Here is a 23375-nt window from a genome sequence, read left to right as displayed (position 1 = left end):
TACTACACTTTCCATCTGAAGGTCACACCACTTTTTTTGCAATAGCACAGAAAAGACTGTTAGGTTTGTTTGGTGTTTTGTTTTTTGTTTTGTTTTGTTTTTTTTTTTACACACAGAAGTTCCACACATACTCACCAGCGTTTACTTTAGCAATGCCAGTCAGCATCTCAGAAATCCAGTTGATCAAAAACTGAGGCCGGAGTTCTGTAGAGTCAGAACATTCCTTCAACTCCATAAACATTTTCTCAATTAGGATCTGTGTAAAACTTCGGGAAAGGAGGCCTGTCAGTAAAGGCTGCCAAAAGCAGTAAAATGTCTGAGGAATTTTGAACTGCCATACCTCTTTATTTGCTGCAGGAAGAAAAAAAAATAGAGAAGCAAAAAATCACTGTTTTGTAATTTTCTGTGAACCACAGGTGTGACACTTGTTGCAAATTGAAGTAGTTTGTTCTGAGATCACTGGTTCCAGGGTATTTCATGGGATCCTCACTGAACCTGGAACTATTATTTTCTTATGCTAGGGAAGTAAAATAAGCAGCAAATTGGTAATTAACACAAAAGCTCAATGAAAACAAAAAATACAAGGCCTGATCTAATCACATGGTAAACCACTGGAAAATCTACCTGTTTCGCTGTTCCTTTTCCAGTTTCAGCTTATTTCACACATAATGGAGAGAGCTACCCTGTCCAAAAACATACTGCAAAAAGAAGACGCATGGAGCAAAGCAACACAGGATCAAAAAGCTCCTAAACTTTCCCTACTGTAATATAGTCACAGAAATCTGAGGATCTTTCTTGGAATGATCATTGGCTGGTGTTTCCAAGAGGCCCCAGGGAAAGAGACAAATATTAATTCTCACTGACTCTAGGTATCCAATACGCTTGCAGAAAATCCATGCAACTCCACACGTACCAGCAGCAGCACAGAACTAAGATGTAACTGGTGAGTGAAGCTCAAAATAAACCATGTAGATTTGCTTCAAATCCTCAGTGTAGAAAAGAAACTAGTGGGAGTTCATGAAATCAGTTAACTATTGCAGATGAGAGCAGAGATGCAAGCTTCAAAACACGTTCTGGTCAGGCAGCATTCAGTGCTGAATGCTTCAATCAGTGCTCAATCCTTCCACGGTAAGAGATTTATGCAAAAGCAATGGCTAAGCATGGCCATAAAGGGGTCTGGAGAACAGGTCAAAAAATGTTTAAGGACTCAGGTATATGAAAAATATGTAGAGAATTACAGATTTCAATATAATGACCAAAAAAAATAACAGACTTGGACATAACACTAGCTATGCACTTTTTACTTACGTGGTGCCCAAAACACTAACCTTCATACTTGATATTGAGCATCTTCAGACAATCCACCTTTGGGATGAGAAAGCCATCACTGAGAAGAGCTTCGGCCACTGTCTCCCTAGAGCAATCAGGGAGTCTTATTAATGCCATTAATCCTTTACATATCAAAACACCACCTGCACCAGTTCTGAAACAAGTTCGATAGCCAAATACCTGGAACTATGGTTGGAGGTGATGTAGCTTGTGACCATTCACACAATAACATTTAATGGAGAATTCCCCTTAAAGAAAGATAAATCTGCACTTAAGAGAAACCCCATGCCATATCACTGTATTTATATTGCTACATAAAGACCAATGGAAAACAGAGTGGGATAGGGTCTCCTTTTCAATACTGTTAACATGCTATTACTAATAAACAGAAGTAAAATGTATGAATCCCTTCTGGGAACCGCTTTTAATCATTTTGGGTTCTCAAAAGAAAATGTGTGGGTGGTTCTAACAAGCTGGATATAAGCACGGCCTTCCATTAACTATAAATACAACAGCTTGTGTTCTTTAAAAATTGCATCTGGATGCTGGAATAAAAATAGCATGAGACGAAGTAGGTGCTCAAGGATGAAATATGGGAGTGCCAAATCCTAGAGCTTGCTCTAGCATTCTGAGGCTTCCCCCACCTCTCTCTCCCTCCACAAGACAAATGTACTTGTGACTTGTCTGACTGTTCAAGCTCAGCCTGCTCAACTTGGTTCTGTCTGGGATTTAGTATTTGTCCATAATAACACTTTTTTTATATAAGCTAGTGCAGTATGTGTTGAGATGCAATGTGGCCTTTGTCCTGTTATTACTCCGAAATAAGAAACAAAACGGAAGGCTTCCAGAGGACAGCTTCAGTAGAAAACACAGATTAATTGAAAAATCATCTTCTCTCTCAAGCAGAACTGTTATTCAAGCAACTTTCTAACATTAAACAACATAAAGGCCTGGAATAGGATTCTTTATTAAGCCACCTGCATGTTGCAAAACCAATAACTGCATGATAACAAGATTCTTCCTTAAGAATCCAGATAGGAGAACAGGGGAAGTTGGGTTTTGAGATCTGGCTGCATGAGGCAAACTCCAAAACTTCCTAAATAAGTCATCACGGTTCTGTCAGCAGCCTGCCAAGAAGACGCCAAGAGACAAGTGGGAATTCTTTACTTTTCTCCTCCCTCCCAGCTCAAATTTGACACTCAGTCAGGTGTTTTTAAAAAAGTGTAGTGAAGGTAGCAATCTCATTGCAGTGCTAGTCCCAGACTTTGCTATAGTAGATACATGTTCTTGCTGGGGGGAAAGAAAAAAGGAAAAAAAAACCCCAACAACTGTATGCTTGTAGGTTGGTTTGTTTGTTTTAAATAGCTGGTCTGCAGAAAGGACACACCAGCAAGGTTCAAGGTGTTAATTTTTATTATTTTTAAGCCTTAAACTGATTTTTCAAGTAAGTAATTTTCACCCTGAAGAATTAAAATGGGGAAAGTAGGCAGAAAGAAGGCTTAAATAAGGGGAAGCATGGCAGCATCCGGCCTACATTCCTTGAACCAAAAACAGACCATAGAGAATGGATAAAACGGCTCTTTGGTATGACAATAGTCAGTGGAAAAATTACTATACCTCAATGCCCTGCTAAAATCTGGTTCCAGTGACTGCTGCCTCACACTGAAACAACTGTGGAGTTGAGCCTGTACTGTCACTCTGACAAAACATACCCATTACATCGCTATTATTTCAGGAACTTTAGAGAGAACATTGTGTAAGTGCAACAAAACTCCTGCAGAGCTACCAGGTGATGCATGACTGGATCTTGCCTGGGGGCCTGGAAACTAACACCATGCTCAAGCAGTACCCGCACCAGAGCCATGCCCAGCACTTGGCTTCCAGCTGTGCTAGCTAGAACAAAGGAGGCAAAGGTTAAGGGTGACCTATTTGACTTTGAAAAAAGGTGTCAATCAAGTCCCTTGTTCCACTTCTTTCTATCTTCTGATAAAGGAATGAGAAACCCACCAGGAGAAATAATAAGCTGAGTGGCGAGACTTCCACATTCTCCTGTAACACATGCCCCTTCCCTGCTTGGGCTCTGCCAGCTCCCAAGAATAAATACATGTGTGAATATAATCAAACAACTCTGCCCAAATCAAGGAAAATGCATCATTACAGCAGCTGGCCTATCTGACATCTGTCGTTGACAACAGCAGAAAAATACAGAAAAGCACCAAAACTTAGCAGTAACCTGACACTGCGTTCCTGGGGCTTTCTGGAGCTAATACTGCTTAAAGAAGCAAAAGGAGTGGAGAGAGAGCCTGTAAAGTAAAAGGAATAAAGCTTTGGAAACTCGCTGCCAAAACTGTTCCAATGCAGAAAGACGTATGTTTCCTTTCCACAAGTTTGGCCCAAAGTCTGGAATTGTGGGACCAGTATTCACTAGAAATAATTAGGTGTATACACACACACATAAATAAAAACATGCTTGCCAAAACTTCTCTCTGAACAACAAACACACAAGGCAGTTAAATGCAATTGCAAAATCTCTGCAGGAGTGTCACTCCTGAAGGCTTTGGCTCTTCGCTGGTTTTCAAGCTGTGAGTTGTGAAACAGTCCCCCATTCTTGGCTGCTGCAAGTGGGGCATATTTTAAGGAAGCGGCTATTTTAACGCAGTTGCCTGATCGTTAGGAGTCACTCAGGAAACCATGAAACAGCTCACAGAAACAACACCCACCAGACAGAACATACATTTTTTTAGTCACAGAAACCAGCTTCCTCCCCTCTGTTCCCTTTGTCTTATTTGAAGCCTGTGCTTAAGGGAACCATCAAAAAAGCCTTATTCAATGTAGCACAATGCAGTGAAGACAAAGTTCTTATAAAAGCGTTTGATTTGGTTTGATTTCTTAAGAAATGACAGATATCCTACAGATACTGTATCACCAGACTTTTTGGTTGGAACAAATAATCCAGTAATGCTGTTTTTCACAGATTGTTTGCCCCATTTTTGAAGTTCTTCAGGACACACCTAGCATCTGAGTTTCATACCCTTACCTAAGTTACTGGGCTAGAATTTCAAACAAAGCTCTCAGAAAACTGATAGAGAAAGCAGGAAATGGAATCAGGCTCCCGGCATGTGCCACCTAGTTCTAGGACTTCCCCAGACAGATGACAAACTTTTTAAACTGCTTTAATTTTGGAAGCAGTATCTCCTAAGCACACCAATTCACTGGTGCCCTGTAATCCACGCTATCACATACACTTGAAGAAGGAAGAAATGTATAAACAATTCCGTCCCACTGCCACTTTACTTTCTACAGAAATGATTGCAAAGCTGTGAAATTCCCAACACACTGTGCAGGAATTAAATGTTTCATTTATAATCTGCAGCTATCCTAAAATATTTCCACAAGTAAGTCTTTTTGAAAGACAGGAAAAGTCTAACACTTCCATCTGACTTACCAACTTACAAGGGCACAAGCCTACACAGTGCACTAACAACACTGAAGCGCTGTAAGTGCTCATCCACGGTAACAGCCTTCCAGAAGAAAAGACTCACGCACAGGCACTTTTGGACTAACAGAAGCTGCTCAACGTGACAACTGCACACATTCCTTCCAAGCTAGAGGTGGTGTTGGGGGCAGGATGGTTACTTTTCAAGTCTTCTCTACATCTGCCAGACCAGAAATTCCTGTAGAAACAGTAATGCAAAAAATGCTGCCTCGTTCCGCTGACAGCTCCCCGTATAGAACAGCATTCCACTGAACCACCTTAAAGCTTGAATTCAAACCTGTTAAACTGTTTCAGGAGCGCCAGGCTGACCAGGGGAAAGCATGGTTATGTGCCCACTGGCCAGCTACAGCTCTGCAGGCTCCCCCGCTATGCTGCTCTCGGAATATTTGCCACTTGCTCAGGAGCACCCTTCAGCAGCAAGTGGAAAAATGTAACCAAGCGTATCAGCAGAAAAGCTGTTTATGACAAGCTGTGAGAACTGCTGATAACCGTGATGCTGTACACAAGCACCACTTCGAGTCAGACTACCAGCACTATCCTGGAGCTGGGAAATGCTCTGGAGACATTCAGTCCTCTGCAAAGCAGGAAACTGCCTGTTGATGTCAGGGGGTTTGGGTTTTTTTTGTTTGTTTGCTTTAAAGTTACTACTTCCAAAAAGAGAACAGAGATTCCCCGTTTTACCGCATGCTCCTGGGTCAGCAGTGGCTCTGTATTTGGATCATGCGTTATAAAATTAATCACACGTCGCCATCTTTTCACTGAACAGGGCTCTAAAGAGGCTTCCCGTCCTGACCTATCTGCCCTCCAGCCAGCACACAGACCGGCACAGTAGTGAAGGTTTCACTGACAGCCCTGCCTCAGAATCCTATCCCACTCCCTTGCTGTCCATCCTAACAGTTTAGGCACTGCTGAGATAGTGAATTCAGACTAAAGAGTTCTTCTGAGAATCACCCATGAAAATATATGAAATATATAGTGTGATGTGCTGAAGATAGAAACTTGAGATTGTTTAAAGGGAAAAATGTTAGCATGGTTTGGTTGTGCTAGTAGTACAGAGGCAGCATTGCTGAGCCCTGCGAACTGGCTGGGTATTCCAAGGGGTTGTATTCTCAAACATGCCACTAGTTTCGAGGGTTTCAAAAACAAAGCTGCCCCAACTCTCCTCTTCACCCCTCAGGACGTGGTATTTTGCAGTTTGATGAGGACAACGACTCTGAAACACTGTTGCCTCAAAGGCCACAAATACAGTCATAAGCATATGAATTTTGAGTATTCTGGAGGAAGATTTGATTTGATAGACAAAATAGATTCTTGATTCTTTTGGAAATCCACCCAATTGGGACGGAATGTACGTTGTGCAGCTGCATGGAACAAAGAACAAGAGCTGACGTTACAGGTGCTTCATACAAAGATGATGACAAAGAACTGCTAGAATGGGATTTAACACATTTTCATGGGACACCACAAGCATGTTTTGCAGAATAAGTGCACAGAAAGTGAATCAAAAGCATAGTATTTTCCGAGTCAAGAACTTGTTTTGATTGTTCAGTTACAGGACAGTTTTGCACAGACATGAGCTAATAGGAGAGCATGCCAACAAGGCAGCATTAGAAAGACCCCAAATACATGGTTATCTTAAGATCTTCACTACTTCAGTTTTCCTATATGCAAAGGGATTTCCTATGATCTTTTACCTGTTACCAATGCATTACAACTCTTGCCTGAACGCTTCCCACAAAATCCATTTCATATAAAGTGAAGTCTCTTGTTCTCACTCAAACCTTTCAAACCCCGTTTTGTACTGTGGCAGCCCGTCTCCCCTCTACCATGTAGCTGATGCCAGGCTCAGGTACGTATTTCTGTATGAAAGCTGCTGCACCAGGTCCATTCGTGTTCTGACAGTGGCTACCAAAGGATGCTTAGGGAGAGAGCAACTGAATCACAGGGAAGTGCAATGGCTTCCTTCCACCAGTACCTTCCAACCATCTAGCAACAGACAGCTGAAGTGATATAGATAGAAGTCCCATGTTCAGTAAAGTTATGCTTCTCATTACTGAATCTCCACGCCTTCTTGCTCATTACTCCATGTTCAGGAACCAATGGGCAATGCCACCAAGGCGCAAGTTTTTTCCTCAGGGTTTCCTTCTGGCACAACATCTGATAACCTCAAACCAATCAGCAGCTTGCATGGCATATACATTTATACTCAAAACACCAGGAGTTACAGCTCCTATCTGTAATGTGATAGTCTCTCCCCTCTACAGTTGCACTGATTACTTTTCTCAGAGTGGGACAAGATCTCAATGCAAATTTACACAGTAATACTGAAGACTCAATGCAAGGGGTCCTAGAGGCCCTTTAGTAATAGAAAGATAGAAAGTATAGAAGAGGCCAAGTATTACCCTGCAATTTTGAAGAATTCTAGTGTGAAATCTAAGTCTACACAAGGTTGTTGGGAGAGCTCTTGAAGACACTAAAGATACTGACACGCCTCAGGGCCAGCACAGTTAAATCAGGGAAGACACTTTGGAGATTGTCTGTCACAGGAAACATCGCTCACTAACACAGATTAACAACTCAGTCCTCAAAGATGTTGAGGAAATCAACCAGCACTGTACCTTTCACCTCAATTCCGTATCAGACATGTACCTGTTCTCTTGCATCAGGTCTTTGATCTGAGCCAAAATCCAGTCCACTTCTGAAGAGGAATCAGACCACAGTTCTCGAGACTTTGAAACAGACTGTGCAGTCTGCATAACCTGAGTAGAGGAAAAACCCAAATGTTAACAGGAAATAACGGAAAACAGAGGTAACTCACCACAAATAATCAATTTGTCTCCTTTACAATGCAACACAATACATACAAAATATGCCAGTACCAACTACAGAAAGGGAAGGATGAATAAAGGAGAATCACGTTATATGCTCCAAAACCAAGACAACGAAGGAAACTGGTTGTTCATTTTCAGTAAAATTCCTGACCCTAATTCTCACTGCTGTTTAAGTCTACACTTCACTGGAATCTTAGCATACCCTTGCCTTTAGCCCCTAGCGATATTAACAGAAATAAAAGTGAGAACAGCTCCCCAACAACAGCAGTACATTGGTGAGGTCACATCCAAAGACTTTTACAGGGTCTGCAACCCAGCTCTCACCTAATCTTGAGAACTATCCCATTATTAAGAAGGGGTAACTAAGCAGAGATTTCTGGGGCAAATTATTTCACAAATCTGAACTGCAGCACTTCAGCCACTGGGCCACTGCAAAAATAATATGATGGATGATAGAAAACATGAGCTAATAACTTCTGAAGGACGGGCCCCAATTTCCAGAGACACTAGGATGAATGAAATCAAGCTGAGCACTATCCATCTGGACAAGGAAGGCTTGGGATCTCCAGCAAAGACGTGTCTCATTCATAAACATGAACAAAGTATTCACGTTAGAAACCACTACAGCTCCACTTGCTTGTTCTCCACAGTGAAGCTTTACTTGGCAAGCCATGTATGATGACCCTAGGAGAGTGATCTGAAGAAGTCACTAACCAAGCCCCTCTCCACACACACAGCAGAGGCATCAGGCAGGAGCACACAACCGAGGAAGCACCAGCATCGCTGCGGACGCTGCGTGCTGCCAGCCCGGTGGCACCGGCACACGCATCGCTGCGGCATCCCTGACGCTTCTGGGAGGATCTCACTGTGGGAGGATGCTACAGGGAGAAAAAAGGAATCCCTGCAGTTGTGTGAAATAAGCTCCTGGAACAGCGCTTGGTCGTGCTAACACTCAGGTATTTCAAATGAGGCCTGGCCAAGAGCACCAGTCCTAAGACTCATTGCCCCAAGCAGGAAACAAGAATCACCAAAAGTGCTGGTGCCAGACTGTACTTACCCGAAACTGCTCATTCTTGTAGGATATCAACACATCTCTGACCTTTTCTAGAATTAAATACAAACATAGTTTAAGCAGGGAATGGATCAACTGTATAAGGGAATTTTGTATCTGGGCAAGCTCCTTCGTTCTGATGAACACACATTCAAGGAAGACATCAGTCAAATTAAGTCACAAATTCTGATTCAGACAACACTCTGAAGACTCCTACAGCTCCCAGACTTTTTCAGCAACATAGATTTTATCAAGTGGGACTGAAACAGGAATTCAGTATTTTATCACTAACAGTGGCCAAGGACAGGGAAGCTGGATAAATGCAGACAGCTCCAAAAAAAACCCCCAACCCTAAATACATCAGTTTAGGAAGAAATTGTTCCCATAGGCAGTTCATGTTCTGATCCAGATTTGTATTCCTCATTTTAAATCTACTGCAACAGCACTGTGGCTATTCACAAACCAACCATAGCCTTACTGGACTTTATTCAACTTCAATTTACCATCTACCTGAAATGTCATTTCTCTACCTGCGGACCACGCTTACTGTACCTGCAATAACACCCTCTTTCAAAGCACTTTGTTCAGGTGTCCCTGCCACGTGCTATCGAGTGCCTACCATCCAGCACCAGCTAGATACAACTTCAGATGCACCCGAGACTGAGACACCACTGCCATTCCATTACTCTGGACATATAAATCACAGAATCTACTGTACCATTCTGTGGTTCTCTCTTTCAGCAACTGGGGGTGGGATAGTCTTTTTTTTTTTTTTTTTTTTTTTTTTAAGGGTACTCAGGGAGGGGAAGGAATGGCACATTCTTGTATCTCATCCAACACAAAGTCCAGACAGAAGCTCGGACATACACTCTGACAAGAGAAGTGGTAAGTGCTGCTGGGTTCCAAAGTTTAGCACTGCCTTGAGGTTTGGATCGTTCTAATAAAATCTGTATTAAACTCAAAGTGCACAACAAATTAGCTAACATTTTCTGGATCACAGCTACTCTATCTATGTATGAGTCTGTTATAAAGGAATCTAGAAAAGACTTGCAACAAATCCATAGATCCTAAAGCCAGAATGATCATTACAGCCACCTAGTGTGACCTTGCAGGGAGCAGCAAGGGTCACTTCAGCATTTCTGCACACTCTGGGCCTTGGATTGGGCTGTTGTAATCACTGGGTGAGTTACATCCCATAGCATGGGGACAGTGACTAACTGGTTTTACTGTTTGAGCTACTGTTTGATACCTCACATATGCTTCAAACTCACAGACAAGCCACATACTCTGAAATCCCACTTCCTCCAGTAAGTCATTCAAACCAGAAGTCCACTTTTAAGGAGAGAAAAGCTCCTTATTTTGGGTTCAAAGAATTCTGGTGATGGAAAGGCAATCACTGGAACAGTTTACCAAACTGTTTTCTCCCACTGTTTTGCACTTTGTATCTTAGATTATCACAGGTTGAGTTACCTGTGACTTCTTTTTTTATACTATTGGCAGCTAGCGATTTTTCTGTCTACATGCAAAGTATTTTGAAACTAGCTAAACTGCCTTTATCCTGCTCTTGCTCAAGTTATGAATCTACAGAGTTCTGAGGGCTATAAAAGGACCACGACCTTCTTTGTCAGTAGTGGCCTCAATACCAAAGCTGTGGCTGTCAAGACACTGTAACTATTTTTTACAACACTCGGTCCCAAACCATCCTAGTATAACTGTAGCTACTGATTAGCATTCTGCATATTCAACAGAACTAAAAGATTTTATGCTACAAATTCAGTGAGCTAATACCAAAAAAGTCAGTCACCTCAAGAATCGACCAAGGCCCAAAGAGGAATCCCAAAATGTGAGCTGAAGGTGTATCTTTATGCATCGGCAGGGCTAGAAGATGACGTTGCTTTCTCTAGCATGGGACATATCTAATCCTTGTATCTGCCATTGTTCTAGGGACACCCACCGTGGAACTCCTTGTGTTTCTGACAGGCCTCATGCTGTGGGGTTTGAATCTCCCATGCATCATTATCCAACTCCGCATCTGCTTCCATCCCTTCTTGCTCCTCTTCCTCATCCTCACTTTCCTCGCACAGGTTATTACCCAGCTGACGGCTCCAATACGTCTTCCGTAGCCAGTCCAGCACAACATCACAGCCTAAAGGAGAACAGAAAACATTCTCTTCTCAGTGAGGCTTTCTTTGTTATTGAAAATAGATAGATGGCAGACTGTTAAGTTGCATTATGAACAGAAATGCTGTTAACAAGTTATGAACCCTGAAATCACATACAGCTCCGTTAATGAAAAGATGCATGAGTTTAAAAAAAAAAACCACCCCAAAACACCCCATAACCCAGTATCATAGGCCTGGTAACACCCATCACCCATTGTGTTTCTGGCAACAAAAAAGATCAGATACTGCTACAGCACCATTCCTTGCTCAAGCTAGGCCAAATTTAAGTGGAAACTAAGTCCCAGCAGGGGTGTTCTGATGAGAAAATGAGTCAATTCTTTAGCATCACCATGTTCAACATAGTGTCTGTAACTACATTATTTTTTTCTGCAGAGAGTACACTAGGCATACATTAGATAGAATGGAAAAAAACCCCTTTTTCTCCCAGCGCTATTTCACTACCCAACTTGATTTAAGGACCCTGCTGAAGGTTGTTTAACTGGCTTCTCAGTGCTAAACCCCAAATTCTCAGGAATCCCTTCAAATGCCACGAGCTGGTCATTCATTCAGGCTTGCAGCACCTACTGCATTTATGGGATTTTTTTTTTTAAGAGTCTCAGGTATCTCTAAACAATCAAGAAAAGCATCTACCTCTTTCCCCAAGATAAACTTCCAGTGCTGTAAAGAAACAAGAGGGCTGAACTACTGTTTCCAGTATTTTTTTCAGGGGAAGGAGAAAGTCTCTGAGCACCTGCCCTGTGATGCACCAAGAGCCTGGAGCCAGTGGACACACTTCAACCACCCCCCCAGGGCAGCAGCAAACCCTCCTGGTGTCTCACACCGCAGCTCTCCCTACCAGGACGAGTCTGCTGCCTGCCCCACAGCACCCCAGGACAGAGGCAGGGTGCTCCCCACAGGGCCTGCAGCACTGGCATGACACCCCCCCCCCAGCACTCACCCTTACGGCAGAGGGCCAGGCGTGGCAGCTTCCCGTGGGTCAGCTCGTGGCGCAGATCTACGACCCAGACGGGGATGTCCACCTGGAAAAACAGCCGTGGCGTCACCCCACAGCTCCCACCGCATTGCCCTGCAGCTGCGGGCACCCCTGCGAGCTGCACAGAGCCTCCACCTGGGCGGGAACGGCCTCATGAGGCCACTCCTGCCCGCAGTCCCCCTCTCCCCACTCCAAGGGCTGGCTGAAATCCCCTCCTCTCTGATCCACAACTCCTGTGGCCCAGGATCCATACAGACCCGGGACCTTACCGTTTAAGATATTCAATGTTACTTGCAACAATAGATGCCTTTTTAGACAGAGATGCTATGTATAATTTAATGAGATACTGAGAATCAGTTAAATTATATTTAAGCTGATGAAACCCTCTGGATGACAGTTTGTATATCAAAGATACAAAACACACTGTATATAATACTCAAATTATACACACTCCAAGTTGTATGCAATGTTTTGCAACTTTCCTAAGGACAACTAACTTTAACTATGCAAGACCTCTATTTTTAAGCTTGATCAGTTTTTAAAAGGTGAGAAGCAGCACCTTTCTTAAAAACCCAGAAAAAAAAATCAATTCATTAATCTCACATAGAAGCCCCAGTCAAGGCTGCATGTACAGGAAAGCCTCATAAACTGTCTATTCTTCACTTTCAACACTTGCTGTTCAGACCCATACACGATGCTCAGTGCACCTGGCAACTCAAGTTGGTCCTGCTGCTAGAATTCCACCTTGAGCCTTCCCTTCTCCACACAGAAGTGGACAAGCTCACCTCAAGCAAGAGAATGAGATGAAAACGCCTACAAATGTGATGAAGTGATTTTTATGTATAACCTTCCTTGTCAATTTATAAACCACAGATTTAGTTCTTTTTCCATATCTCAGCAGCTAAGAAACAAAAATATGTGGTGCATATGTCAAGTGGGACTATTTATATGTAAATCAAGACTTTTGATCACACATGATTCAAAATGCTTTAATGATCACCAGCCTTTTACTCCTGATCTGACTTTAAAGAACCAAGTTGTAGATCTAGTTACATCAAGTCTCTTTAAATTTCACAGCTGAAAAGCACTGGAATCTGTACCCATTATTTTGGTTACAAAACAATGACACCCCACGACTTCCTCCACCCGGTGTTGCTGACAGACAATGCATGTGCTCTCTGTATACACATGGGTTACTGAGTAACTTATCAAATATTTACCTCTTTGGCTAATTGTCTCAGAGGAATGCTGACCATTTTCTGCTTCCTTTCTGTGATCAAGTTGACAAACCTGCATGCAAGTTACAGAAAAGATAAATGAGAATTGAGAGCTGCAGAGAAACTTGGAACCACAGAGAGAAATCCCACACATGCTGTGTAACACGTCGGTTCCAGAGACACAAAGTGAAATTAGAGGGCTGAATAACACCATCTGTCCAGGTTCCCCCTCCCACAGCACAACGGACCTCAGAGCCCCACCTTACTAGAGCCAGCCCGTAAGAGAGGATGAGCTCATGCGACTTCAGTCTGCCAGAGGAATCCAGGACCTTGCAACGAATCAGTTCAGCGGTGCAGTCCACTGCAAGAGGCATTTTGGGACCATACCTTGAGATAAAGGAAAAACAGGTGAGCAGTCTCACAGAAATAAACTCCCTCTGCGAAAACGGTGGCTTTCCAGCTACTTTCTGTGCCCTATGGTACATAACAGCCTGAGAAACGTTATGCAGAAAGAGAGCACCAAAGGCTCTTATTTAGGGCAGAGCGATCCCACGGCTGCTCCTACACAGCCAGGCAAGCACTACGGGTATGCCGAGCACACGCACAAGATGCCACTGCCCGCCCTGGCCGCGTGTGTGGGTGCCGCTACACAGGGGAAGGTGCTCTGGGGGCCCTGGATACGCTCACTGCAGCATCTGCCTCGAGAAACCACGCAGGGCTTCTACCCGCCCCGGGGCCCAGGGCCCGGCCTGCCGCTGGCGGGAGTTGCCACCCCGTGCCTCCTGCACAAAGGAGGCGCCCTGCAAGGCGGAGCCGCCTGCCCGCCCGCACCGGCGGCCTGCCCGCACCGGGGGGCTGCGGCCGGGTCCTGCGGGCCCGAGACGGAGCGCGGCGGGAGCGGCCCGGGGCGGAGGGGCCGACAGGGCCGCCCCGGGGCCGGAGGAAGCGGACTGCACGGCCGCGGCGCCCCCACAGCCCGCCGCGCGCTCCCCGCCCGCGGCGCGCGGCCCGTACCGGCTCTTCCAGGCCGAGACCCGGTCCAGCGCCTCCTGCTGCAGCCGGCTGTCCCCGCAGTACAGCCCCACCATCACCTGGTCCCACTCCGCCCTGCCCCGCCACGCCACCACGGTCCGCAGCGGCTTCAGCCGCCTGCCAGAGGGCGACGGGCATCGCCGCCCGCGCCGCCAGCCCGGCCCCGCGCGGCCCGCCATGGCGCCTCCCCCGCGCCTGCGCCCCGCGCGCTCCCCGCGCAGGCGCCCAGCGGCCGCTGCCGCCCCCGCCCTGGGGCGGAGCCGCCGCCGCCGCTGCCCGCGGGGGTCCCGGCCTGCCCGGGGGCCGCGGGGGGCCCGTGTCTCGGGCGCGGCGGGCTCTCCTCAGTGGTTCGCCGCGGGGCCCGGGGCTGGGCGGCTTGAGGCCGGTGCCGAAGAGGCGTGGGTCTCCCCGTCGGTAGCGGGGGGCTGAGGGGGTGCGGTGGGAAGGGGCGGCCGGACCGGGGCCGGCGGCAGTGCCGGGTTCCGCCTGCGTGGCCCGACGGGAGGAGGCGGCTCCGGGGCCCCCGTCCCTCCCCTCAGCCCCGGCTCCGTGTGCCCGCGCCTGCGGGAGACTCGACCCCTCTTTCTGGTGGCAACATTTTACAGGTTTTTGCAGTAGGCTGAAACGATAAGCGATCCAGGCTAGGAATAATTTCGGGAGGATTTTTTAAACGTCTCTTTTCATTGTTCTGTTCGCATAACCCCAGGAATGCGCTTGTGCTAGAGGTCAGAGGAGGGTAGAACTGAAACGTGGGATGGAGAGAAAGCGCAGAAGGTGGAAGTGCACAGGAGCTGCTCACACTGGTTTTGCGGGCAGGAGAGCTGAGCTGTAGGTTCTGGTGCTATCTCCAGCACCTCAAGAGCCTTTCCCCAAGGCTGTCAGAACTTTAAGGTAGCTTAAGCTTTTTTGTTCAATATTCCGATGCAAGATTTTGTTTGCAAAACTGTTAATCATCTTCACTAGCTCTTTATGAACGTTCTCTGAAGAAATGCTCATTCTGGAAAGCTAAAGCTCCATTTATATCCTGTCACAAGTGCAGTCAACAAAGCCCCCCCCCCGCCCCAGTTGAGACTAACATGAGGGTGCCTGAGTGCACAGCTGAGACTGTGTGCATCTGAATATGAGTGAACAGGAAAAAATCACAGAACTTCTGCACTGAACAGAATATTTATTACATACCAAAGACTATGGGAAAGAAATGCTGAATGAGTTCTGTTAAAATGCCATCTCTGAAAACTGTTTTCATTCATTTACAGATTCAGTCTCCCCCCAAAAAAGTCTACCTTGTTCTTTGGTGTTAATAAATGTAGACCAGATTGAAATGAGTTTACTCAAAAGAAGTGTGAGGTTGAGGGAATGGATTTGACCTTTGTTGCCAAACTCCTGTGGTGCCTCATACAGTGAAAGTGAATTCTCAGAAGACACAAGGCAGGGAGAAAACTTGGAACAGGGCCCTGTTCTCTGGAAATGGAGTTGAACTTTTCATCTGCTTAAAAAATGTTCTGAAAGGACAAGCTGTTTACTGCAATCAAAGGGTCTTATTCAGAGCATAGGAACACCATGTGTCACTTTGCTTGCCAGATTATTTCTGGGTTTCAGAAATCAACTGCAGCGCAAAGGTGGTAAAAGGCAAATACTGCAGTGCTGTGGAACAGATAGGATACATCAAACTTGATCAGAACTCCTGCTTCCAGAGCCTCAGACATATCAGAAATCAAATTAAAGGAGTGGTCTTCATTCCTACTGTCTATGGGGAGGGAGAAAGATGTGATGAGTTTGGTCTCTCACAGAGATGGAGCAAGGACTGAACTGGGGTAGTTTTCACATGCTTCACCTGCTTTCAGAATCTGGATGTAAGGGGAATTGTGCTTGTGCTGCTCCTCTGCTTGTGATGCTGGGCTGGGAGGCTGCTCGGTACAGAATTGGGAGGTAATGGGCAAAGAGGGCTTGTTGCCCAGAATGCTCCCGCAAGATTGGCAGCAATTTGCCATTCTGGTTTCTGCAGCCTTGCGGTGGTGTTGGCTGAGAGAAGAGGCTGGGATTGTCTGTGGAGTCCCTGTGGTGCTTTGGGAATCTGGATGGTTGGGGTGAGTGAGGTTACTTGCACCTGCAGGTGAAGTGCCAATGAGGAGTGAAGAAACAGACTGCTCTCTAGGTGAAAGGCCTCAATGGAAAACCTGTTTTTTAAAAGAAAAGAGATTTCAGTGTGTCAGGGTAATACAGGTGGCAGGTTAAAAAGAAAAATCCAGCAGGTAAACTGTGATACTTCCTCTAAAGAGCCATGAATCTGCTTTCCATTCGTATAACTGAAAAGGAAGCCCCCAGAGCCTCCCTGAACAGCCTTGCTCTTGCTGGGAACAAGGAGATTCATTTCCCTACTTCCCAGAGAGTTTGAAATAAGCAGAGGTGATACCTAGAAATGGCCTTGGAATGTCAGCTGAAATTTCACATGCAGCAAGCCTTTCTTCGCTGGGATTAACAACTGTGTGCCAACCTTCTTCCTGGAGTAATCACATAATAATGACAAAAAAATGTATAGAAAATCAGTGGGTGCAAAAGATTAAGCTTTGAGTCCTCCAGAAATGAAGAAAAAGCCCTTTAAACCATAAAAGGAGAGAGTGTGACAAGAAGATGGGTGGTCAGGTGGTTGGTTGGTTGGTTGGTTGATTTGTTTGCTCCTGTTGTTTTCTATATTATTTTTTAACACAAACATGAATAAGGCACAGCCAAGAAAGAACAATACTCTGTCTGCCCTTCTGTGGCTTGACAGTTTAACCTCTAGTTGGTCCTAAGATGGTTGAGCTCCACGTATTTCGCAACGGCCCTTTGAGAGCGTGGAGCAGTGGGAGGCAGAGTAGCCAGAGCGTATCTGGCCGGGCGGTTGTTGCCTTCTGGTTTGAGTGTTATTCCCTGGAGTGGGGAGAGCGGCTGCTGATAGGGCAGGGAATGAGAGAGGGGGGCCTCTGCATCTTTTCAGTGCTATTGGCTGGTTTTGTTTTCTGGCATCTATGAGACTTGAGCTTTGGAGACTAGCCATCGAACATCCTGTTTTCACTGAAATTGTCTCTGTTCTTCCCAGTCTCTTCTCCTTTCTTCTGGTTGCAGACTTGCTGCAATAGCACCAAGGTAAGAATATGAAATGGCACTTCTTGGCTCATTGCTTATGTGGGGATTGTTATGTTTGAGCAAGGGGTATCCAGTGTTCTGAGCAGATAAAGGCAGGTTTAGCTGGGATCTCAACAATCACTGTGCTTTTTAGAGAGCTAGGCAACAGGGTCAATAATGCAACTCCAGATTTGCTGAGTGCTGAATTAATCTAACCTGCTTAGAATCACGCTGTGTAGATTCCTGTGCAGCAAGCCTGCACGCTTTCAGTCCTTATGCTCAACCCTGCTCTCGCTGTAGTTAGTGGAAGTTTCAGGATGAAGCTGCATTGAGCCTCACATGTGCTGGGATTGGCAAGGACAGCAGATGGGCAGTAATTCTCTCATGCCACAAGCGTGTGACCAAGCTGCAGCTTCCAGCCTTTTCTGGTAAAGCTGAGTGAGGAGCTGTATGTAGTTCTTTACTTCTGGGAGCCCCCCTGGTGCAGGGCTTGGTTCCCTGCTGATCCTGGATGGAAACGTTTGTTGCAGAAGTGACCCAACTCCCATACTCAGCACTTTCTGCAAAACAGGAAGGGAGGAGGGACAACTGGAATTTCTGTGTGCATGGTCTCAGCACGCTGAGCAGCCATCTCTGGGTGAGACTCTGAGCAGGAAAGATAGACAGGCTTGCTCTGCTACAAGTAGAGAAGGGTCAGAACTAGAACTGCAGGCCGTTGGATGGAAATGTGTAGGAATGGAGGAGGAAGGTGAAGGGGTACAGACAGTCAGAAGTGGATACGTGTGGTTGAAAGACAGCCCTAGTCACTTCCTCAAGAACACCCTGCCCATATTGTGCACCTCTTCTATATGCTCCTGAGGCTATAGAGATCCTTGGTTTCCCTCCCTTCTTAGAATAATGTTCATAAAGAAGGGCTCGAGTTTCTCCCAGGTATGTTGCACTTTGAAGAGCAAAACAGGGGATGTATTACAGGAAATAAGCAACTGAGCATGCTTTCCAGTGCCAGAGGCCATGGCAGCAGGTGCTGGTGCTATTCTGAGATGTCAATTCTGCATTTCTGTCTAGTCCAGGAATCCTGTGTAGAGATCCCAGGTAAGGAGCAGCTTCCTGCAGAGGGAAAGGTGATTCACCTCAGTGAGACTCTGTACAGGGAGACTCAAGGAAAAAACATAACTCAGACAACCTAAATGTTCCCACCAGGCAGCAGGGTCTCTTGTGAAACTTGTTATGCCAGGCTCAACACGGGAGGTTATGGTTAAAGGCTTCTTTGGAGAAGAAGCTGCTGATAACTGTTTTGCCTCTTTGGTACATCTATCATCTATTATCTGCAGTGTATGAACAAATGTGGTGAAACAGACTCTGGACTGTGTGCTCTGTCCCCATGGGGAGAAACTGAGAGAGAGCAACACAAACCAGATGTTTGTCATTTTGTTTGATGCATCTCCTGAAAAGTGCTCAGACAATATGATCATGGAGTAGAGTCTAGGAATAGGCACTGAACATGATGGGGAATGGCCTTCCTCCCTATAGGAGTTACAGGTTTCAGGTACAAAATGTGCTTTAAAAGCACTGGAATGAGGTACCCTGGAAAACTCTCCTGTTACAAAACTTGCTTTGCTTTACTTCTTTAATTTGTGTTCTTCTCTTTTTGACTGAAGATAAACAAGAGCCTATGAGGACTTGCACCTCCTTCCTCCCTCACAGATGGAAGGCTCCAAGGAAAAAATCACCCTGAATATTGGGGGAGTCAGATATGAGACATACAGCAGCACCCTCCGGACCTTCCCAGGGACCAAGCTGTGCAGCCTAACAGAGCCCCACGCCCCAAGCATCTACGACTATGATCCCACCACCAAGGAGTTCTTTTTTGATAGGAGTGCTGAGATCTTCAGCTATGTGTTGAACTATTATAGGACCAAACATTTCCACTGCCCCACTGATACCTGTAGGTCAGTCTTAGAAGAAGAGTTGGCTTTCTGGGAAATAAATGAGGCACAGCTATCATCCTGCTGCTGGCTGAAGCTGAATAAAAAGGAGGTGCAGCCAGAGGAGTTAAACATTTGGGATGAAAACGAACAGATGGATGACCAGTGCCTCATAGTCCAGACAGAAAGAAGGGATTTCAGCTGGCGAACCAGGTGGCAGCCAAAGATTTGGTCTATGTTTGAAAAACCCTTTTCGTCTTTCAGTGCTAAGGTAATACTATACGTGGAGATGGACATAGCCTTTGGGATTACTGGAATGAGTCCATGAAAAATGTTAATGGGTTTGTAGCTTAGATAAGTATGCTTTGAGTCCCAGCGTAAAAATGAAAATAAAATTCTCCTCATTAAGAGACACCTCCTTCTCTCCTCCTCTTGCCCCTGGTCTCTGTACAAAATGCATGCCCTGTGCCTCTTTAAAATGTCAGGCATGCAGAGCAACAAACGCAAGTCAGAGACTGCAGAGGATGTTTTCTGTGCTGCTGGTATTTCTGGAGCCAGTATTTCTTCAGTGCTGAAGAGGCCCTCAGTGTGAATCTGGCTGTGTTACTCCAGCTGTCCGACATTTCCCCTTCCCTACAAACTCCGATATAGGAGTTCAGGTGTTTTTTCTTTGACTCCACTCTTCTCTATTATTTTTCAAATCCAGAAGAAAAAAATGCATTCCATGTGAGCAAAGCAATGGTAATCTGAGAAAGATTAGTCTGGGACTGTACAGTGCCTGTGGAGGGGATCCTGGGGATGGGTTGGGGCACGGAGGTTATGCAATACCTGCTTGTTGAACTCACTGCATGTGTGCCCTTTCCTCCCTCTGCAGTGCTTGGCTCTTGTTTCTCTGCTGTTCATCGTTGGAATTGTCATCATATTCTGCGAGGAGACCAAGGCGCAGTTTGAGTTCTTTACTGCTAACTTCTCCTCCAGTGGCCATTCTGAGCTCTCCCACAACGACCATGACCACTATTACCACCAGGCTGCCTACTTGCTTCATCTGGAGCTTTTGTGTGTCCTCTGGTTTACTTTTGAGTTTTCTGTGCGATTTTGTTTCTGCCCAGACAAGAAGTTGTTCTTCAAAAATCCCCTGAACGTGGTTGACTTCCTCTCCCTCTTCCCAGTTTATATTGAACTCTTTGTGGCTGGGCAGATTCAGAGAATGCCAAGCCTGGGACTTTGGTTGGGCTTTGTTCGCGTTGTCTATCTCCTCAAACTCCTGAAAATATCCAAGCTGATAGAAACACCACTGATCCTCAGGGTTCTGTCCTACACCCTCAAATCTATCCTCAGAGAGATTTTCATTCTGTTGATGATTTTGGCCTTTGAGACTCTCTTCTTTGGCTCTCTCTTCTTCTATGGGGAGTTGCTGGGTAGTCATCCTTCCTACACAGGGGAGCTGCACATTGCTGACATTCTTGTTTGCTTCTGGTGGGCTTTGATCACACTCACGACAGTGGGCTATGGAGATATTATCCCTCTCACCACATTTGGCCAAGTGACAGCAGCCTTAGCTGCAGTATTTGGCATGTTAACCATTACCATCCCAATACCCATTTTCCTGGTGAAATTTAAAAGCTATTACGACATTGCTATCTTCAAACAGAAGCTGAAAAGGAGCAAGAAACCATAGTGCTTCATACCCTCTGTTCCTCTTTGCTTTTGGCAATAAACCTTCAGCATGATTTATGCCCTTTGGTGGGAAGGGAGTGCAGATAGTTCTTACTGAATTTACCTGCTGCCTCAGCGTATCTCAAACCACTGCTGAGGCCTCAGGCTGCAGTACTTGATACACAACTGATCAGACCTGTCAAATCCCACGGGTCTTTCCCATGTTGTACTTCATTCCATGCTTTTACATGTCACAGTTTCTCATCTAGCTGTTTGGAGACAGGCTGTGATGCTGCATTACAGCCTGAATGTGCAACGTATAGCTCAGTTGCACAACCTGGGGCCCCAGCACACTCCCTCAGCTGGCACACAACCCGTGATGCCAGCGATGCCTCCATCGCCTGACAGACAATAATCTCATTTTGCATGCTGGGAAAAAAGATTTGTGCATGGTCCTGCTCTGACAGTGAGGAGCATTGGTTTTTTTAAACAATGTTCTGTTCCCTCATTTTACCCAAACAAGCCCTTGCATCTGATTTGCCTGTGCTCACACACAGAGGTAAGGAAGGCAGCAGGCTGAACTGAGTACCTGTGGTCCCGAGAGCCATCACTGTTTGATAACCTACTTTGCGAGCTCACAGGAAACCACAGAATTATAGAATCACAGAATCCCAGACTGGTTTGGGTGGGAAGGGACCTTAAAGCCCCTCCAGTGCCACCCCCTGCCCCGGGCAGGGCCACCTTCCACCAGCCCGGGTTGCCCAAAGCCCCGTCCAACCTGGCCTTGAACCCTTCCAGGGAGGGGGCAGCCACAGCTTCTCTGGGCAGCCTGGGCCAGGGCCTCACCCCCCTCACAGGGAACAATTTCTGCCTTAGATCTCATCTAAATCTGCCCTCTTTAATATCTAATCCAAATCTACTGTTTTTGTTGTGGCACTTGGGAGGCAGCAAGGGAGGCCTCCAACAGCAAATCCTTTTTGCTGTGCTGAAGTCAATAGCAACCTTTCCTTGACCTCAGTGAGATCAGCATTTTATTGGGCACTTCCAGTGGATCAACACATTTCAACAGTTCTTGTTCTTTATGCAACAAAGTCACCGAGCTATTAGCCAAAATATCTGGTTTTTGCCGTTCAAAAGGAAGAACATAAGCTACAGTACTCAACATCATTTTAATGTCATTTACTTTCTTAGACATAAATGTAAACTAGGAATATTTGCCTTTTAACTGGATAGTCTTAATTGTTACTTATGGTTAATTTTGAAATAACAAATACTGTCGAGCTATGAAAAACCCCACATCTCACTGTTTATATAGCAGGATGATGTGCTAAGATTGTTCTGTTTAGTAAGTATAAATTTCTGTATACAATAACGCTTATGTATTTACATTTCATTAAGGCTGTATTTTAATTGCAATTTTGATTGTTTTGTCTGTCACTATGATTCTTCTGTTCAGGACAGCATTTTAAGGCTTGTTTTTTTAATTGAAATACCAGGTAACTTCCCTCTATTCCAGTGCAATTACAATGAACTAGTTTCTGTCTAAAGAGGAAGGAAGTATTTCAGGCACAAAGCGGATGGGAAGTTGGAGACGCCCTGACAGTGGAAGGAAGGTCTAGGTGGGCTCCTGCACCTGCCTTTGCTGGCTGTGAAGTTAGGAGGTGGTTCAGAATGCTGCAGTGCTTACCTTTGTGTTTAGCCAGCTCTGCTGGTGTAAGTCCATTCTTCAGCAGGTGCTTCCAGGCTCTCTGGGCCCGCCTGTGCCGGTGCGGCTGGCTGAAGGCCGTGCTGCCAGGTGAAGGTGAGCACAAGGATGACATGGTCCCTCACGCACGAGCTCACCTGCCACATGCTTGGTGCAGGAAACTTAGCCTCCGGCGATGGGTCCTGGAGCTAGAAATCATGGAGGAGATGACTTTCCCAGCACACGTTGTTCCTTGGTCTGGCTGCTGTGCCAGACCCTTTCTCACAGCTGGGCCACGGACACACAGTCCTTACAGAGGGCATGGCAGGCTCGTCCTGAAAAAAGAGGAGAGGAGACAAGCTTTGACAGCAGACTGGAAAAGCCTCCAGCAGGCTTCAGTATTGATAAGGCTGGGATTCACAACAGGGAGTAAGAGACACCAGTGGAATTTTACATCAGAGCTCTGCCCCCACCCAGACCTTCAGCCTCCCAGTGACCAGAGCACGGGCGTTACCAGGCGCTCTGGCTGCCCACAGGGGATTCAGGCACCACTCCTCCCTGTACAGTGCTTTAAGGTAGACTTTGTGAATGCCCATCCCAGATGGGATCCCAGCAGATGGTAATGTGCTTTTATTTTGAATCAGAATAAAAAGTCAAAAAGTGAATATCTCTCAAGAATCTGATTGCCAGGATGGAGTGCGGGCCAGTGGCCCTCAAAGGGTCAGGGAGCCGGGCGCCAAGCACAAACCCAACGCTAGAGCAGGGTCCCTGTCAGCCAGGACCCAGCTACACAGTACCAAGGGAGGTGAGGGGAACAGGACAGACCCGGAGGTGGCAGCCAGGTTCATCCAAGACTTCTGGTCATGAGGAAAATTTGTAGTGATAAGAAGTGA

At 45.9% G+C, this 23375-nt stretch overlaps 2 protein-coding genes across 3 annotated transcripts in view; one reads left to right on the top strand and one right to left on the bottom strand.

The window, feature by feature from the left end:
- LAS1L (LAS1 like ribosome biogenesis factor) overlaps nt 1–14297 on the bottom strand; it is a 31570-nt gene extending 17273 nt beyond the window's left edge. The window contains exons 1-9 of the mRNA XM_074915416.1: nt 14095–14297; nt 13342–13467; nt 13084–13153; nt 11828–11909; nt 10662–10853; nt 8714–8760; nt 7475–7584; nt 1329–1414; nt 136–351 (exon numbers count right to left, since the gene is read on the bottom strand). Coding sequence (XP_074771517.1) covers nt 136–351; nt 1329–1414; nt 7475–7584; nt 8714–8760; nt 10662–10853; nt 11828–11909; nt 13084–13153; nt 13342–13467; nt 14095–14291 — 1126 coding nt within the window. The 5' untranslated portion in view covers nt 14292–14297. The remainder of the gene's footprint in view (nt 1–135; nt 352–1328; nt 1415–7474; nt 7585–8713; nt 8761–10661; nt 10854–11827; nt 11910–13083; nt 13154–13341; nt 13468–14094) is intronic.
- Nucleotides 14298–16788: 2491 nt separating this feature from the next.
- Nucleotides 16789–23147, top strand: LOC141964533 (voltage-gated potassium channel KCNC1-like). 2 transcript variants are annotated; one of them, XM_074915069.1, is made up of 3 exons: nt 16789–17238; nt 18922–19413; nt 20017–23147. In XM_074915069.1, exons 2-3 carry the CDS (start codon nt 18922–18924, stop codon nt 20818–20820), a joined length of 1296 nt encoding a protein of 431 aa, XP_074771170.1. In that variant the 5' UTR covers nt 16789–17238; the 3' UTR covers nt 20821–23147. The 2 variants fall into 2 exon arrangements, with proteins under 2 accessions (XP_074771170.1, XP_074771169.1); XM_074915068.1 differs by having other exon boundaries at nt 16790–17238; nt 18876–19413.
- Nucleotides 23148–23375: the final 228 nt, after the last annotated feature.

Source organism: Athene noctua, chromosome 11 (genome assembly GCF_965140245.1).
Source record: "Athene noctua chromosome 11, bAthNoc1.hap1.1, whole genome shotgun sequence".
In the NCBI taxonomy this organism is placed as follows: domain Eukaryota; kingdom Metazoa; phylum Chordata; class Aves; order Strigiformes; family Strigidae; genus Athene; species Athene noctua.
The sequence above is the reverse complement of the archived record's forward strand: the minus strand, read 5'-3'. Positions and strand labels throughout refer to the sequence as shown.